Source organism: Oncorhynchus masou, chromosome 33 (genome assembly GCF_036934945.1).
Source record: "Oncorhynchus masou masou isolate Uvic2021 chromosome 33, UVic_Omas_1.1, whole genome shotgun sequence".
In the NCBI taxonomy this organism is placed as follows: Eukaryota; Metazoa; Chordata; class Actinopteri; order Salmoniformes; family Salmonidae; genus Oncorhynchus; species Oncorhynchus masou.
In genome coordinates this window covers 24,889,893-24,908,318 of record NC_088244.1, presented here as the reverse complement: position 1 = coordinate 24,908,318, position 18,426 = coordinate 24,889,893, and the positions used below count along the sequence as shown (strand labels likewise).

The following is an 18,426-nucleotide window of genomic DNA, read 5'->3' as shown; positions in this document are numbered from 1 at the left end:
AAAAAAATATTTAATCCATTTTAGAAAAAGGCTGTAATGTAACAAAATGTGGGAAAAGTAAAAGGGTTTGAATACTTTCCGAATGCATTGTATACCCATCTGGGGAGATTTGCCGAGCTAATGCTGTAGGCCTACTGGCCATAATAATAACAAGAAACAATAACAGAAGTCAAAATGTATTTTACTCCAGCTGCCAATGCATACTGCTGTAGACTAGGCCTACGTTTTTCGTGTCATATCACTACTTCTATTTGATTCAAACACACAAATCCAATTGTGGTAATATGAATTTAATTGAAAAGATGTTCCCCTTTTTCCCAGATTCACCAAATATCGCTGAAAGACTAACTGCGGACGAAATTGAATTCGGCACAATGGACTGCACTGCGTTTGGCGGTCATGAAAGTTAACTGCGATTTCAGCACCTAGCCAGTGGACAGCGCCGCGGTACGGCCAGCTATAAATGAACTAAGATTGAAGCACCAGAGGTTGATGTGGCTTTCCCATTATTTTAGGGAGGATTTAAAGAAATTTGGTGGTTACGTTTTTTGTACACAAATGAAGCACTATAATTGTATGTTCTTCCTAACATACACACACACACACACACACACACAATGTAACAGGACTGTTATCTAGAAAATATTTTATTATCATCATTTTGGTTGTTAAATATCCAATGGCATAGTCAAGATATGGAAGAGACTTAATCAAAGTAGAATAAAGGAAGTTTATGATATGGCTCATATATCCCAAACGGTATTAGTATATCTCCTCAATATCATGCACTGACTGTTCAAAATTGCATCAGTTCAAAAGAAAATCTTCCATTGGTAGAAATTCCAAAAGATGTCCTTTATGGCTCACACTCCAGTCTCAATGGCCATGTCCTTCATCACTGTGGACTGTATGAGCTGTCTCTATGAGATAAGTCTTTGTAGTGTGTAAACATATAGGCACTTTCTGTATGACTGGCCCTTTAGCCTGTGCGCAGTGGGGCAAACTGTAGCATAGGGCCTTGGTGGGCTGTAACAGTGGCTCCACTTTTCTTGCCCTCCTTTCCTTATCTCCTTCCTCCCTTTCCCCAGGAAGGACTATTTATTGCACATAACCTTAAATAAAAACATCAATTACAAAACCAAGACAACTGGCTAAAAACAGACTAAAAGGTGTTAAAAAAAGGATCACCATGTTAGATAATGTCTTGCAGTCCAGTCCCTCTGCTTTGCATTGGTCTGAGTGTCTATGTCAGTGCAGTCACCCCTTGGCCTCCTACTCCTCCTCCAGATTAGACCTCGATGGTCTTGAAGTAGATGCGGGAGTACATGGTGTCTAGATGGCTGTGCAGGGCATGGAAGGAGGGCCGCTTGGAGGCCTCTGGGTTCCAGCACTCCACCATAACGCGATAGATGTTGGGGGGACACCTACTTGGACAGGACAACCTGTAGCCTGTCGACAGGAGCTCCAGCACCTCCTTATTGCTCTTTCCTGTGTATGTGTTTGTGTGAGATCGAGAGCAAAAGAGAGAGAGATTTAGAGAGAGAAAGAGGGAGAAGAATAAATATTATTCAGAGGGATAAATATTATCAGTCAGAGAGAAATATTCAAAATAATTTTTACAGATAGAGTTAATAGATTAACTGTAATGAGGGTTGACTTTTTCTCATGATACATGTTGTATAATGGTAAAAATAAGAATATTGTCTTGAAAACTTTTGACACACACACCATCGTATGGCATCTTTCCTCGTGACATCATCTCATAGAGCAGCACACCGAAGGACCAGACGTCAGACTTGACAGAGAAACGCTGGTAGAGAGCAGCCTCAGGGGCAGTCCATCTCACTGGGATCTTAGTGCTTCTGCTGGCTGTGTACACACTGTCCTACACACACACACACACACACAAACACACACACACACACACACACACACACACACACACACACACACACACACACACACACACACACACACACACACACACACACACACACACACACACACACACACACACACACACAGAGAGAGAGAGCGAGAGAGGGGACATATCCAACCATTTGTGTTTACTAAGAATATTTTCTTATTCCTATGGAAATGTCCCAATTAGTTTTTTTGCTTTTTAAGCAAGAATCCTTGCTTTATCTGAGAGTGAACAATTTCGCCTTGACCAGGATAAGTAAGTCCATCATACAGCATATTTTTCTAAAGCTTTAGTTAACCTATAGGTTCTCCCTCTTCATTTCTCCATACATTTCACATTCATGTCACATCCATTCTATCCTTACCTTAATGATCCGTGCCAGTCCAAAGTCAGCCACCTTACAGACCAGGTCATCTCCCACCAGGATGTTCCTGGCCGCCAGGTCCCTATGCACAATGTGTCGGTCCTCCAGGTAGGCCATGCCCTCACCCACCTGGCTGCCCATGTAGATGAGGTGGGCAGAGGACAGCACATGACCCTCCGTCGCTGAGAACAGCATAGTGAGTGCACAGGTTAGGATCTGTCAAGCATGATAAGGTCTGCATAGTTACTCAATTGCTTTAACATATATGTTTATTAGTTAAAAACATTTAAATCTCAAACAGATCTTTGTCAGGTGAACTGAGTTGGAGTTATTTAATATGCAAGCCATATATGATTCCTGCTAATACATCATTTTTCAGGCAAGCACCCAATGACCACTAGAGGTTTTTGAATACTTATGTTATTGGTGAAGCATAATCATCTATGAACACACACACTGAATGCAATGTAAAGACTGGGGTACAGAGGGGAGGGTGTGACTGACTCACTGCCCAGGTAGGACTTGAGATTGCCCTTGGTCATGAGCTCAGTGACAATGTACACGGGCTCTCCCCTGGAACACAGGGCCAGCAGCTGGATCAGCTTGGGATGGTGGAGGTTCTTAAGTGCCTGCACCTCCTTCACAAACTCATCCTGCTTAGTGTCCTCTGCAGGGGGGGGGGGGGGGGAGAGAGCTGAGGTCAGTGCTGTCCAGGTGATAAGGAGCTTAGGACTGACCCTATGTAGTATTATAATCTCTTTATGAACAATGTGAGAGCCCTGACCCAAATGGACTGACTCAAAGTTAGAGAGTATGTAATTGTGTGTTTTGTGCATGCATGTGTTCCTGCTTTTTATAACGTTTTGCCATTGCTGTACTTGCCCATCTGCATGTCTTTGAAAATAATTCCCTCATCAATAGTCACTCATCAAATACTTGCCAAAATTCTGCTTGTTGTGTGCTGAATCATGTATTAATATGATAGCAGCGAGAGCTAGCATGCTTACCTTGTTTGAGCATCTTGATGGCCACCTTCTTTTTCTGGTTGATCCACAGGGCCTCCCACACCTCTCCAAAGTGGCCCTCCCCCAGCTTCCTTTGCAGTTTAAACTCCTCCCGAGGATGCTCCCAGGGCTCCATGTCAATCAGCTCCCTCTGGGGACACCACAACAACACTGTTACAAGCAGCCTCACACAACTGGACACCACAACACTGTTACAGCAGCACAGAACACAGCTACCGGGTATGGCGAATACCTTCAAATACTTGAGCTGTGCTTAATTTTGTTTTCCCAGTACAATGGAACCAATGAAATAGTCCCAAAAGTGCAAACTACAAGCAAAATTATTACGCATTAGTGTGTCAAATAAAATCAAATAGTATTTGTCACATGCAGCGAATACAACAGGTGCAGACTTTCCCGTGAAATGCTAACTTACAAGTCCTTAACCAACAATGAGTTAAAAAGTAAGAACATTAGCAAATAAAAATAGTAACACAATAGATTACAACAATGAGGCTTAAAAGAAGGACTACCTGTGTGGAGTCAATGTGCAGGGGTACGAGGTAGTTGAGGTAATAGGTAATATGTACATGTAGGTAGAGGTAAAAGTGGCTAGGTAATCAGGATAGATAATAAACAGAGTAGCATCAGCGTATGTGGAGAGTGCATAAGTGTGTGTATGTGGCGTCAATATTGTGACGACCCTCCCAAACTGTCTGCCGAATAATTTTTCTTTGCTCTTGTTTTCCTTAATAGGATGTCGGTGGGCGGAGCCGGGAGGGTCGTCAGCGAAATGGGACACCTGGGCTCGGGTGTGTCCCAGGATAAATGCACCTCTTCCCCATTCATTGGGAAGACACTCTCTATGCAGACACTGATAGATTTTGGTTGTGGTATTTTTTGTGTTTTTGTTTGTTTGCGTTGGCACCTTTCAACACCCCTCATTATCACATTTATCCACGCAACCACTCACTTACACTACTGATGACACACACCATTTCTAATTGTATTTAGTTTACTTTACCTTATCTCCACGTCGTTTCCTTTTTGTTACGGGCTTCGAGCCGGTTCGTGACAAGTGGGGGTTCATCTGGGAACATAAGGTTGCTTCCTAAACATTGTGGTGTATAGCACTTTGTTGCATTATAAAGGATTAATACTAGTGTCATTTGGCTTACTAGTATGTGTGTTATGTTTGGGAGGACGTGGAGTTAATTTTAAACTCGGTAGGTGCTTTGTTTGCATCTTTTGTTACAGCTTTTTTGAGTTGTAATGTTTGGTGCCCAGTACTGGTTGCCTTTGTTTGTTTGGTATACTTGCCACTGCGGTGGATAGTTGGTTGTGTGTTGCATTGGAGAGAGTACATTGGTTAGTTTCTAGGCCCCTGCCCAGGCTGGAGACTCTTGCTCTACTCGCTGTTGGGACATGGGTCCGAGGAGGTGAGTACAATCGGTTGTGTACCTTAGTGGGAGATTTGGGTAGGGTATTGACACTAGCGACGCGGAGCTATAGCATTTTTCCCTCTGTTACATGCTGACCAGACCGGACACGTCTCGTGCGTTGCAAAATAAATGTAGAAATCTGTTATTCAATTATTTGCACCCACACTGCTCGAGCGTGCCAACGAGCGTCTGCGTTGCCAAGGGCTAAAATAGAATTCTTTCTATTTCTGACGCAGATCGCGCTGCAAGTCCTGCCTCTCCCATCTCCTCATTGGTTTATAGAAGCAGGTACCCACGTGCCATCTCCTCATTGGTTATACCCACGTGGGTGATAGGAAGACAAACTGTTTTGCCGGTTGTCATGGTAATACTATGAAAGTTTAGATGCCAATCACCATATAAGTTCAAAGATGAAAAAGCCTGGGAGGAGAGATGACTAGAAACCATTCGGTTGGCCATTTTATGTGTGGATTAATTTTCAGAGTAGAAGACCTTGTGCATTTCAGGTAAAATAACAACTCAATGTTTATATTCCAGGACAAATTAGCTAGCAACAGCAAGCTAGCTAAATAGGGCAAATTAGCTAGCAAGCTAACTAGCTAAATTGCCATTCATGTTTAATGCTTTTTGACCTGTCCCCAAATTAATGTCATTGGTTCAGAGTTTGTTTTGATATTTTAACCTGTGTCGTGATCGTGTTGGGTGTGGGGGGACAAATACATTTATGCACGATAGCGCACGATGGCGCACGCGTGTAGCCGGTCTGGGTTCCATATTAGGCTTAGTGACATGTTTCACTTTGGAATACATTGGGCATGGTTATTTTGTTGTTTTTGTGTGGTGTCTGTGGACTGAGCAGTTGTCTCGGGGGCACATCTGTGGCTTGGGGGAATCTGCCAGCGTGCTGGTGGTTTATTTCCTTGCCAGCAAGCTACAGTGAGTAATTATCCACACAAAGACTAGGGTTGAGTTACTGTAGGTTTTGGGGAAGCTCCATATATATCTCATCTCTCTTCTGTGGTGCCCAGTGTGATTGTCATTTCTCTGGTTGTAGTCTGGTGTGCTCAGCAGAGGGGAAGAGATTATATATTGTTTTCTTGTTTTCATCTTACCTAGATGAGTTCATTCGCTTTCCATCAGATGAACTGTTAGAATTATGTACTAAAGAACAGCTGTTGAAGGTGGCCACTCCATCGGTTAGTCCTAGTAGTCTTTTTGAACAGCAGAAAGAACTGCTTCTGTTATAGCTAGAGCATGATTGGCTAAAGTATGAAAAGGAATTGGAATTCAAACCGGATTTGGAGCATGTTAAAATCGAGCTGCAACAAGAGCGGTTAGAGCTAGTTAGGGAAGGAAAGCTCTCAGAGGAGAGTTTGCTCTGGGAAGGTGACCCAGATGTACCTAGGGGTCGTGCCCCGGACACATTTGATATTGTTGGGAACTTACGGTTGTTGCCTAAATTTAATGAAAAGGACCCTGAGACATTCTTTTCGTTGTTTGAGCGTGTTGCTGACGCTAGGACTTGGCCTGATTCTGAACACACTTTAATGTTGCAGTGTGTGCTGACTGGTAAAGCGCAGGAAGCATATTCAGCTCTTAGTGTAGCCGACAGTGTTAGTTATTTGTTCCTGAGGCTTACCGCCAACGATTTAGAACTGGTTCCTGGGGCTTACCGCCAATGATTTAGAACTGGTTCCTGAGGCTTACCGCCAACGATTTAGAACTGGTTCCTGAGGCTTACCGCCAACGATTTAGAACTGGTTCCTGGGGCTTACCGCCAACGATTTAGAACTGGTTCCTGGGGCTTACCGCCAACGATTTAGAACTGGTTCCTGGGGCTTACCGCCAACGATTTAGAACTGGTTCCTGAGGCTTAACGCCAACGATTTAGAACTGGTTCCTGAGGCTTAACGCCAACGATTTAGAACTGGTTCCTGAGGCTTACCGCCAACGATTTAGAACTTAAGGGATGAGAAACACATGTTGAGTTTGCCAGAGAAACTGCCTCTGCAGTTTTGACTTTCCAAGGGCTGTGTGATCTGATTAGAGCAATTTAAGGACACAATCCCTGATCGTATAGCCACGTACATTTACGAACGAAAAGTAAAGACTGTCACTGAAGCTGCGGTTTTGGTGGACGAGTATATTTTGACTCACAAAAGTGTCTTTGCAGAGCCCCGTATTCGGAGTGAGTGGGGCGTTCTGAGAGATTTGGGGCTCGCTCACCGAGATACTTTGGTTCATGGGCAGAGTTTCATTCAACTAGGGTTGAGCCTGACTCCCGTGGTAAAGCTGACTTTGGTCAAGAGTGTTACTACTGTCAAGGTTCAGGTCATTGGAAAAAGGAATGTCCAGTTCTCAGGGCTAGGGGTAAATTCAGTACATGTGCTTATGTTAAATCTAAGCCTAAGGCGTTCGCCCCGCCTGTTCCACATCCGTTCACTCCTGACACATTGTCTCATGCCCAGGGGCATGTGAAAGTCCATATTGACCCAGACTATTTACCTTTCATTACAGAGGGTTTTGTGTCTGTTAGGAAGTAAGGACCTAGTGCCAGTGAAGATCCTGAGCGACACAGGTGCCTCTGAATCATTTGTGTTGGAGTCTGTTACCCTTCTCTGCTGAGAATGATTTGGGGAATAGTGTTCTAATTAGGGATTAGGTTTGAACACACTGTCAGTTCTGAGCCGTGGCGACCTGGTCACTGCGCCGGGTTAAAGAGAATACCACAAAGAAGTCTGTCACTGCTTTCCCTGTTATCCCGTTATCTGTACCCTGCTCTGATCTAATCAACGCGCAACGGACTGAACCCACATTAGAAGAGTTGCGTGACCAAATTGTGCCTGTGGAACAGTTGGGAGATGTCACCCATGGCTATTTCCTCCAAGAGGATGTCCTGATGAGAAAGTGGGTGTCTCATGGTAGTTGTTTTTTGGTCAGGTTGTACCAGTTAAGCTTCGTGAGTTGGTGTTGCCAACTTCCCACAACGATGTTGCTGGACATATGGGTGTGAGGAAAACCTACAACCGCATAATAAGACATTTCTTTTGGCCTAGGTTAAAGAGGGATGTTTCTGAGTTCATCAACTTGTCACACCTGTCAATTAACTGGTAAACCTAATCAAGCTATTAAGCCGGTACCACTGTTTCCTATTCCTGTACTCAGCCAACCTTTTGAGTATCTGATTGACTGTTGGTCCTCTGCCTCGTTCTAAAAAGGGTAGTAGTTACCTGTTCACTGTGATGTGTCAGACCCCTAGGTTTCCTGCTGCCTATCCTCTCATGTCTATCACGACTAAGTCTGTGCTAAACACTTTGAGTCAGTTTCTCACTGTTTGGAATCCCTAAGGTCATTCAGAGTGATCAGGGATATCATTTCACTAATCTGTTTGGTCAGGTTCTCCAACAGCTCCATATTAAACACAATTCGTCTAGCACCTATCACGCGCAAAGTCAAGGAGCACGGGAACGTTTCCATCAAACACTTAAGACTTTGAGAGATTATTGTAATGAGATGGATTGGGAGGAGGGGTTGCCTTGGTTACTGTTTGCCGCTAGGGAGGTTTCACAGCAGAGTACGGGTTTCAGTCCAAATGACCTTGTTCGGACATGGGGTGTGTGGACTTCTATCTGTTCTCCAGGATGACTGGAAGTCTTCCGAGCCCCCTGAGTCCCAGTTATCTTATGTGTGTGATTTCCGGCGACGCCTGTACTCCGCTGGTGAAATGGCTAAAGAGAAGTTATCATCTTCACAGGAGAGAATGAAGGGCATATTTGATCGGCGAACTGAGCCTCATCACTTTAGTCCAGGTGACAAGGTTCTTGCTCTGCTGCCAATTGTTGGTTCTCCTTTTCAAGCCAAGTTTCATGGTCCATATACCATTGTGAGCCAGTGCACAGAGCAAAATTATCTAGCTGCCACTCCAGAACAAAGAAAAGCGCACCTACTGTGCCATGTAAATTTGTTAACCCTATTATGCACGTTCCTCTGAGACTGAACAGTTCTTTTGGCCGATACCATTAATTCGCTGGGTTCTTGTCATGCTAGGTCTGTGAATGAGGAGGATGTTCCTGGTCCCGACGATTTCATACTGCAGGGTAGATTGTAAAATTCAGAGACACTTGATATTTTAGACAGCCTTCTCACTCATCTACTTGTTGATGGGCGGACAGAGATGTTTGGTCTGATTCAGAGATTTCCAGGTTTGTTTTCTGAAACACCTATACATACAAACTTAATAGAACATGATATTGACATTGGAGATGCTGACCCCATTCGTCAGCGGTTCTATAGAGTTTCTTCAGAGAAACTGCGTTGTCTGGATGCTGAGGTCCGGTGCATGCTGGAGAAAAAGATGGCAGAGCCTTTCTCCAGTTGGGCTTCTCCCTGTATCTTGGTCAGTAAACCGGATGGGACAAACAGATTTTGTACGGACTACCATAAGGTAAAGTGTCACTAAGCCAGATTCATTGTCTCTTCCTCAGATGGAGGACTGCGTTCAAGTCGGCGCAGCAAAGTTTGACCTGTTAAAGGGCTATAGGCAGGTGCCACTGACGCGTAGGGTGAAATCTCTGCCTTTTACACCCTCTGGTCTGTACTCTTATTTGGTTATGCATTTCGGCTAACACTTTTCACCATATTACCACTTTTCAGCGACTAATGAACAGGATTGTCTCCGGTCTGGCTGGGTGCGCTGTTTATCTGGACGATGTAGTGATATATATATATATATATATGTGCAGATACTTGGGAGGAACATCTGTCCCGTGTTCAAGCCTTGTTCGACCGCCTAGCTGCGGGTTGCCTCACGATAAATCTGGCTAAATGTGAGTTTGCTCAGGCGACCATTACATACCTTGGAAAGGTGGTTGGGCAGGGTGAAGTGGATCCTGTTTAGGCTAAGGTGGTAGCTATTGATGCTTTTCCACCACAAACTACTAAAAAGGAACTGATGTGTTTCTTGGGAATGATTAGTTATTATCGTAGTTTCTGTAGGAACTTCTCTACTGTTGTCGCTCCCTTGACAGATCTGCTGAAAGTTAAGGCTGTTTACGTGTGGTCTTCTCGTTGTCAACAGGCTTTTGAAGATGCTAGAGGTTGCTTACCTCAACTCCGTTGTTGGCTGCTCCTCGCGTGGATTTGTCATTTACCTTGCAGGTGGATGCTTGTCATGTGGGGGCAGGTGCAGTTTTGCTGCAAGCAGATGTGTCTGGTGTTGAGGCCTGTTTTGTTTCCAAAAAGTTGAACCATTATCAGTTGAACTACTCGGTTATTGAAAAAAGCACTAGCACTCATGTGGGCACTACAACATTTCGAAGTGTATGTCAGTAGTAGTACCTATTGTACTCGTGCTCCCAGTTCCTGAATGTCCACGTGACTGACCACTGTTGTTTTGTGTCTGGTATTGTCCTGTTCTGTCGCTCTTGTCTGTTCCCTTCTGGTCTCATTTTCTTTCCTCTTAAAGGTTGCTTCCTGCCCGCAAAGGTTGCTGAGGTCTGGGGAGGACGAGGTTGGCGGGGGCAAGTGGACGCAAAGGCGCGGGGGGGGGGGACGACCCTCCCACTCTGTCTGCCGAATTATTTTTCATTGCTCGTGTTTTCCTTAATAGGATTTTGGTGGGCGGAGCCGGAAGAGTCGTCAGCGAAATGGGACACCTGGGCTCGGGTGTGTCCCAGGATAAATGCACCTCTTCCCAGGACATTGCTAGATTTTGGTTGTGGCATTTTTTTGTCTGTTTTTGTTTGTTTGCGTTGGTACCTTTCAACACCCCTCATTATCACATTTATCCACGCAACCACTCACTTACACACACCATTGCTAATTGTAATTAGTTTACTTTAGTTAATAAATATATTTTTTAATTCCTTATCTCCACGTCGTCTCGCTTTTTGTTATGGGCTTCGAGACGGTTTGTGACAATATGCATGAGTGTGTGCAAAAAAGTGTTGTCACATACACAATGTCAAAATTGGCCATAATCGTAATTTTATTTTTTATATTTGGTCTTACTTCAAGGTTAGGGTTAGGCATAAGATTAGCTTTGTGGTTAGATTCAATCAGATTTTAAATAGACAAATTACAGCAATTTGGTGGGGGGTTTATGACTTTGTGGCTGTGGTAACTAGTGTCGACTGCAAAAAAGGGTCAATGCAAATAGTCCCAGGTAGCCATTTGATTAACTGTCCAGCATTCTTATGGCTTGGAGGTAGATGCTGTTCGGGAGCCTTTGTCCCAGACTTGGCGTTCTGGTACTGCTTGCTGTGCGGTAGCAGAGTGAACAGTCTATGGCTTGGGTGGCCGGGGTCTTTGACAATTTTCCAGGCCTTCCTCTGACAGTGATCTACTAGGCGGTCCGCATCACCCTCTGTAGATCCTTGTGGTCGGATGCCAAGCGTTAATGCAGCCAGTCAAGAGGCTCTCAGTACTGCAGCTGTAGAACGTTTTGAAGATCTGAGGGCCCTTGCCAAATCTTTTCAGCCTCCTGAGGGGCAAGAGTCGTTGTCGTGCCTTCATGACTCTATTGGTATGTGTGTGGACCATGTTCATTTCTTAATGATGTGGACATAGGAACTTCAATCTCTCGACCCACTCCACTACAGCCCCGTTGTGTGTGGTGATCAGGTGGCTTTAGTACATTGAAAGATAAGGGAAGTTTCTTTAAAAACACAGGCTGTATTATTTGATACTTAGACTCATAGATAATCAAGTGCTACAAAATAAGTGTCAATCAATAAATGATCAATAAATAATCTACAAAGGATGATTTATACTTAAATGATTACCAAGTTTACATTGTCATCATGGTTAAATGAAATGTAACATCTGCTCCTTTCAATCTCATGAAGAGAATTTGAAATCATCTTGGCTTTCCTTTCAAGAGGCTCAGTCGAAATGTTTGTTTCAAGCAAGAAAACGAGGAAGCTACAGAAGTGTCAACTGCAGTAAAGGCATGCTAGTCTTGGTATGAGCTTCTCATTTACTTTTTTTGTTTGTTGTCGAATTGAACATGGAGGACAAATGATTTTCGCACAAATAACTACACCTACAATCAAATTGTGTATAAAATGGCAACATCAGTCTAACTGCTAAGAAATATAAATGCAAATACTAAAGTAAATAGCCAAATTGAAAAGCATAAAATGAAATAAAAAGGGCCTGAAGTGAGGAGGGGTGCGTGTGTGTCTGCGGGGCATTCCACAGCCTCTGATTCAGTCACATCTCTGCTGGGAAGGAAGAGAGAAGACACCTGATCACGGAGAGGTCTCCAGGAAAAACAGCCTGATCACTGCTACTACACTACTGCTTCTTGATTTCATAATGATGTCAAAGTAAACACATCATTCCAACAAATATGATTGGATTTTGGGGAATTTGTCTGCCAAAAACGTGTTTGTGAGATCCGGGTGGTACACACACCTGCTGTGCACATGGCTCATCCAGAGACACTCCTAGACTCCTGGAGTTGTTCTGGTAGTATTGGATCAGCTCCCCCAGAGTGGCGAAGGAAATCTTGTCTGACACAAAGTACGCCCCGATCAATGAGCGCTGAATTCGGAAATGGAACACTTTCCCATAGTTTCTGGCTGTGGAGGAGAGGGCAACATGATTTGACTTGTTTTATATTTGACACATTTCAAAAGCAAGGTGGTTTACACACAGTTTTCCTTTTTAAATGTCTTATGTCACACCCACACTTGGCCAAAGTCATATTAGCAACAGGACATATGAGCACTTGGACATTGCTTACAGTACAGTGGGTGATCAGAGGATGGTGGTTCTCAACTACTGAAGTACTTTATTGCCACCCATTGGTGAATGAATGACTGCACTTCTTTTTCCACTGGTATTTGTTTGCTTAGTATTTAATAGTGAAGCTGTGTGGTAACAACATAATTAAATATTAGAACTCTAATGTAATAATGTAATTTAGTAGGATCTCTGTGGGTAACAATGGGTCTTTTCTGCTATTTACTTAAATGAATTCAGAGCTACCAAATGGTGCATATGATGCTTGTGTTAATGAATTACCAAGTAATTAACATGTGACCATGCAATATGGGCTTACCTGAGATGGTGTATTCATCACTGTGGCTCTCGCTGATGCGCACCAGGAACGAGCCATCCTTATTCTGAGAGGCTAGGAGCAGTTTCTCCGCCTTCAGCCGGTTGATGTTCCCATAATACCACCTCAACAGACAGACAGATGGATAGATGAACAGGCAGACAGGGAACGAGGAAGACAGAGAGACAAAAAGAGACACATGCACAATTGCACACAGGAGCAGACAAGAGCACACACATTGACACAGACACAGACACATTTCCCCTAAAAAACAACAGCGGTGAACCCCCCCAAATATCAATGTAATCTAATAATTGATATATTTCTCAAACTCAAGCTGCTTTGAGTGGAAGTGTTTGTGTGGTTTATAGACTAGACTCCATTCAGAGAGTAAGTAAGGAAGGCTATTTACAGTAATTAACAAGAATGGGTGTGGCTGTGCTGCAAACACTAGGTACCTTTCCATGACGCTTAGGCTTCACCTGAAACTCTCAGGTGTGGGTGTGAGCTGAGTCAAAAGTTGTGTATCCACTGCTGTACTTCGCATACAGTAGTTACTAAAGCTACAACTTGACTGCAGTTGCACCAATCTGACCACAAAGACAGGAACTTTATTTGTAAACGGTAAACCACATACAGAAATGTTATATACTACAATGCTGTCAACTGTGCAGTAGTAAACATGAAGGGAGGGAGGGGTGCTGTGTCACTTCTCAGTCAACAACAATTGACATGATTTCATCTGAATTAGTTCTATTTGAAATAATGACCATGCCAAATCTTTTTTTTGGAGCCTCAAATAAAACATTATGTTAAATATAGCCCACCCAGTAAGCAAAAAGACGTTGAAAAAAACCCATATAAAAGACGGATCTTACGGATGTAAAAAATATGCATTTTCCGGTTGTTGAAAATACGTATTTTCCGTACATTGAAATCCGGTTTAAAATTATAGTAGAAAATATGTATTTTCCAGAAGTTGAAAACAGGTTCTTTGTTTCTGAATAAACATTGGAAATACATAATTTACAGACGTATTTAGGTATTTTTTAGGTCATTGATTCTATGGCCAAATTTCAACAGCGCATATTGTACAGCGATACAGCCAGGAGTCTCCTTAGGTATGATGCCACTGTACAAGGTTGTCACACCTGTATTTGGGGAGTTTCTCCCATTCTTCTCTGCAGATCCTCTCAAGCGCTGTCAGGTTGGAGGCGAGCGTCGCTGCACAGCTATTTTCAGGTCTCTCCAGAGATGCTCAATCGGCTTTGAGTACGGGCTCTGGCTGGGCCAATCAAGGACATTCAGAAACTTGTCCCGAAGCCACGCCTGCATTGTCTTGCCTGTGTGCTTAGGGTCGTTGTCCGGTTGGAAGGTGAACCTTCGCCCCAGTCTGAGGTCCTGAGCGCTCTTGGAGCAGGTTTTCATCAAGGATCTCTCTGCACTTTACTCTGTTTATCTTCCCATCGATCCTGACTAGTCTCCCCCTGTCCCCTGTCCCTAAAAAACATCTGCTTGATGCTGAAACCAATATGCTTCACCGCAGGGATGGAGCCAGGTTTCCTCTAGACGTGACAGTTGACATTCAGGCCAAAGAGTTCAATCTTGGTTTCATCAGACCAGAGAACCTTGTTTCTCATGGGCGGAGAGTCGTTAGGTGCCTTTTGGCAAACTTCAAGTGGGCCGTCATTTGCCTTTTACTGAGGAGTGGTTTCGGTCTGGCCACTCTACCATAAAGGCCTGATTGGTGGAGTGCTGCAGAGATGGTTGTCCTTCTGGAAGGTTCTCCCATCTCCACAGAGGAACCCTTCTCCCCCGATTGCTCAGTTTGGCCGGGCGGCCAGCTCTAGGAAGAGTATTGGTGGTTCCAAACTTTTTACATTTAAAAATGATGAAGGCTACTGTGTTCTTTGGGACCTTCAATGCTGCAGACATTTTTTGGTACCCTTCCCCAGATCTGTGCTTCGACACAATCCTGTCTCGGAGCTCTACGGCCAATTCCTTCGACCTCATGGCTTGGTTTTTGCTCTGACATGCACAGTCAACTGTGAGACCTTATATAGATAGGTGTGTGCCTTTCCAAATCATGTCCAATCAATTGACTTTATCACAGGTGTACTCCAATCAAGTTGTAGAAACATCTCAAGGATGATCAATGGAAACAATATTCACCTGAGCTCAATTTTGAGTCTCATAGCAAAGGGTCTGAATACTTATGTAAATGAGGTATTTCTGTTTTTATTTTTTATAAATTTGTCGGTCGGACTGCCAGATGGTGAAGTGTAATTCATCACTCCAGAGAACGTGTTTCCACTGCACCAGAGTTCAATGGCGGTGAGCTTTACACCACTCCAGCCAAAACTTGGCATTGTGCATGGGGATCTTAGGCTTGTGTGTGGCTGCTCGTGCATGGAAACCCATTGTATGAAGCTCCCGATGAACAGTTTTTGTGCTAACTTTGCTCCCAGAGGTAGTTTGGGACTTGGTAATGAGTTCCAAACTGCCTCTGGAAGCAACCGAGGACAGACGATTTTTACACGCTGCGTGCTTCAGCACCCCTTGTCTGGCCTACCACTTCATGGCTGAGCAATTGTTGATCCTAAAAGTTTCCACTTCACAATAACAGCACTTACAGTAAACCAGGGCAGTTTTAGCAGGGCAGGCATTTGAGAGGTGGCATCCTATGATGGTGACATATTGAAAGTCACTGAGCTCTTCAGTAAGGCCATTCTACTGCCAATGTTTGTCTATGGAGATTGCATGGCTGTGTACTCAATTATATACACCTGTCAGCAACGTGTGGCTGAAATAGTCAAATCCACTAATTTGAAGGGGTGTTCATATATTTTGTAAATATAGTGTTATGTTTTAGCCAAATCAAGGTCGGTCCAGATGGAAGATGTTGCAGGGTGGGGGTGCTGTGATTTTTTTTGCCCGAGCTACGCTAGAAAAGGCTATATTGGTCCGCTAATATATCACTAGCCACTTTAAACAATGCTACCTTATATAATGTTTCCATACCCTACATTATTCATCTCATAGGTATACGTATATACTGCACTCTATATCATCTACTGCATCCTTATGTAATACATGTATCACTAGCCACTTTAACTATGCCACTTTGTTTACATACTCATCTCATATGTATATACTGTACTCGATACCATCTACTGTATCTTGCCTATGCTGCTCTGTACCATCACTCATTCATATATCTTTATGTACATATTCTTTATCCCCTTACACTTGTGTATAAGACAGTAGTTTTGGAATTGTTAGTTAGATTACTTGTTGGTTATTACTGCATTGTCGGAACTAGAAGCACAAGCATTTCGCTACACTCGCATTAACATCTGCTAACCATGTGTATGTGACAAATAAAATTTGATTTGATTTTTAATACAGGACTAGTAAAGGCCCAGCATGCTACTTTTGTGAAGAAAAAAAAGTATAATTATACATTTTCAGCAGTACCCCCTAGTTCCCGCGGCTATGTGTCCAGAAATCAATTAAGGCCGGTCCAGATCAGACCCCAAAAATATAATCATAAATACGTCCAAAAAGATGTCGCTGTAGGTTGTGGAATACCGATTGGCTTTTGTCCACCATATTGTATAGGATCATGTTTAACCTACCAGGTTTACCATGATCCTATACAATATGGTGGACAAAAGCCAATCAAACCCGAAACATGGTGAAATCGTAACTGCATATTATGAATGAAACAATATTGAGGTTGACCGCGCGCATAGACGCGCCACTCACTTGTGATTTGCGAACTCGTCCTGTAGAATGGCCACATATGTAGCCGGGACCAGTCCGGACTCCATCGAACCGGTAAGTTTTTTGGCAAGCACATAATCCCCCCTCTTTTCTATTACTGACAGCTTGTCACCTTCTTTGATAGTCAGCTCCTCCTCGCTCCTGGCTTCGAAATCGAAAAGAGCCGCATAGAGCTGAGTCGGTTTCTTCTTGGGGGACGGGGCACGGATATCACCTGAAATAGTGGGGATTTCGGCTGGTCGGGTCATATTTGGGTAATGGAATTCGGGCCATATCCAGTTCCATAGTCGACTACAGCATGGCATGCAACCACGACAACAAACCTCCATCCCAAGCCAGTCGCAACGCCGAGGTATCCAGGTTTTTTTTAGGGAACCGCGACAATACGACGCGAAAATAGATGTGTTAATAGGAAAGCCAGAGGCATATACAGTTTCGAGACGTCTTCGAGCTGCCCTTTCTCTCCTTCACAGCAAACATAGTGCGGCATCAGCGATAATTAGGTTGATAATCAGGAGAAACCGGTTTTGTGTTGAGATGGATCAGGGACACAGTACTGTTGACCGTGGGAATGCGGAAACGAGATATCCATGTCAAATTGTGCCCACATTGATCCTCAGTCATTTGCCAAGTGCGCCTAAAAAAGAGGAAATAGCCTACCTATACTTGTCCTCCAATGAATGATAAGCAAATACCGCATCTCTCTGGAATACGGTCAAAATCTCTGCACTGCAAGTGGCATTTTCTGAGCCAGGTCCACGAAATGCGTATAGTCAGGGTTTTTGTTTGGAACACTAGACATTTCCCGCTATCCCCGCGTCTGTGAACCTGAACGCCTGCTGCTTGTGCTTGGCGGTTAAATCAACAACACCCCAGAGTATATCTGTCCATCTACAACTACACCATTGACTCTGGTGCAAGTGATAATTCCCTATCTATTATACGTAATTCTCCTTATCAATATACTAATACATGTTGTTTTTTAAATTCTTAGTTTTACTGTTAAAAAAGAAAGATGCTGGTAACACAATTATAACACATTGGTTATCACAGTGTATAATGTAGAAGTAGACTATGGTAATGATGTACACCTCAATTCCTCATTGGTTTGGAAATATATTGTATTGTACAATGAACACAATATGAATGTAAACGTATAGCCTACAATAAAGCATTCAGTTGTTATGTTGTGCCATTTAGTGTATACAACAAAAAATAAACAAATATCCACTCAAGGTAATACCTATACATATATTTTGTAAAAACAACCGTTCCCTTATGACATCCCCGGCAAAAGACAAAAAGACATTGGTTTCTGTTTAATAGATAGCACACTGTTTTATTAGTATATTTAGCTTTGTGATGTACAGCTTGGGAGAAAAAAAGTCACATTTAAGTTTGGAAACATTTGACCTTAGCAGTGACATCACACTTAAGAAAGCTTAATTTCAAATCATTGGTTTTTCATTAATCAAAGTGATATGTTAGGGAAAAGAACCACCCATGCTGTTTTGCATTAAACAAACAGAAATATTTTTTTTCTTATTTTTTCAATCTTTAAGTTGCTTCACACACATAATACATACATATATATACATATATATATATATACATATATATATACATATATATATATATATATATATATTTCTAAATAATATTTTTTTTTATAGCCACATCTACTGGAAAAAAGGTATTCACTGTTATATATATATATATATAACACAATAAATATAAAACATTATAATTATTTTGATATAATTTATATGGTATCAATGAGGGAAATGGGCCTTCAGTAAGATGTGTTAAAAAAGTGATGTCCTTTTCCTGAGGTTTTTGTCTGC

At 42.9% G+C, this 18,426-nt stretch overlaps 1 protein-coding gene across 2 annotated transcripts; it reads right to left on the bottom strand.

Moving 5' to 3' along the window:
- Positions 1 to 629: 629 nt before the first annotated feature.
- On the bottom strand, positions 630 to 17,286 carry LOC135528088 (tyrosine-protein kinase SRK3-like). 2 transcript variants are annotated; one of them, XM_064956886.1, is made up of 8 exons: positions 16,565 to 17,278; positions 12,800 to 12,921; positions 12,151 to 12,317; positions 3,296 to 3,443; positions 2,797 to 2,955; positions 2,289 to 2,470; positions 1,729 to 1,885; positions 630 to 1,488 (listed from the first exon to the last, which is right to left on the bottom strand). In XM_064956886.1, the coding sequence occupies exons 1-8, from the start codon at positions 16,909 to 16,911 to the stop codon at positions 1,289 to 1,291; spliced, it is 1,482 nt and encodes a 493-aa protein (XP_064812958.1). In that variant the 5' UTR covers positions 16,912 to 17,278; the 3' UTR covers positions 630 to 1,288. The 2 variants fall into 2 exon arrangements, with proteins under 2 accessions (XP_064812958.1, XP_064812959.1); XM_064956887.1 differs by lacking the exon at positions 2,797 to 2,955 and having other exon boundaries at positions 16,565 to 17,286.
- Positions 17,287 to 18,426: the final 1,140 nt, after the last annotated feature.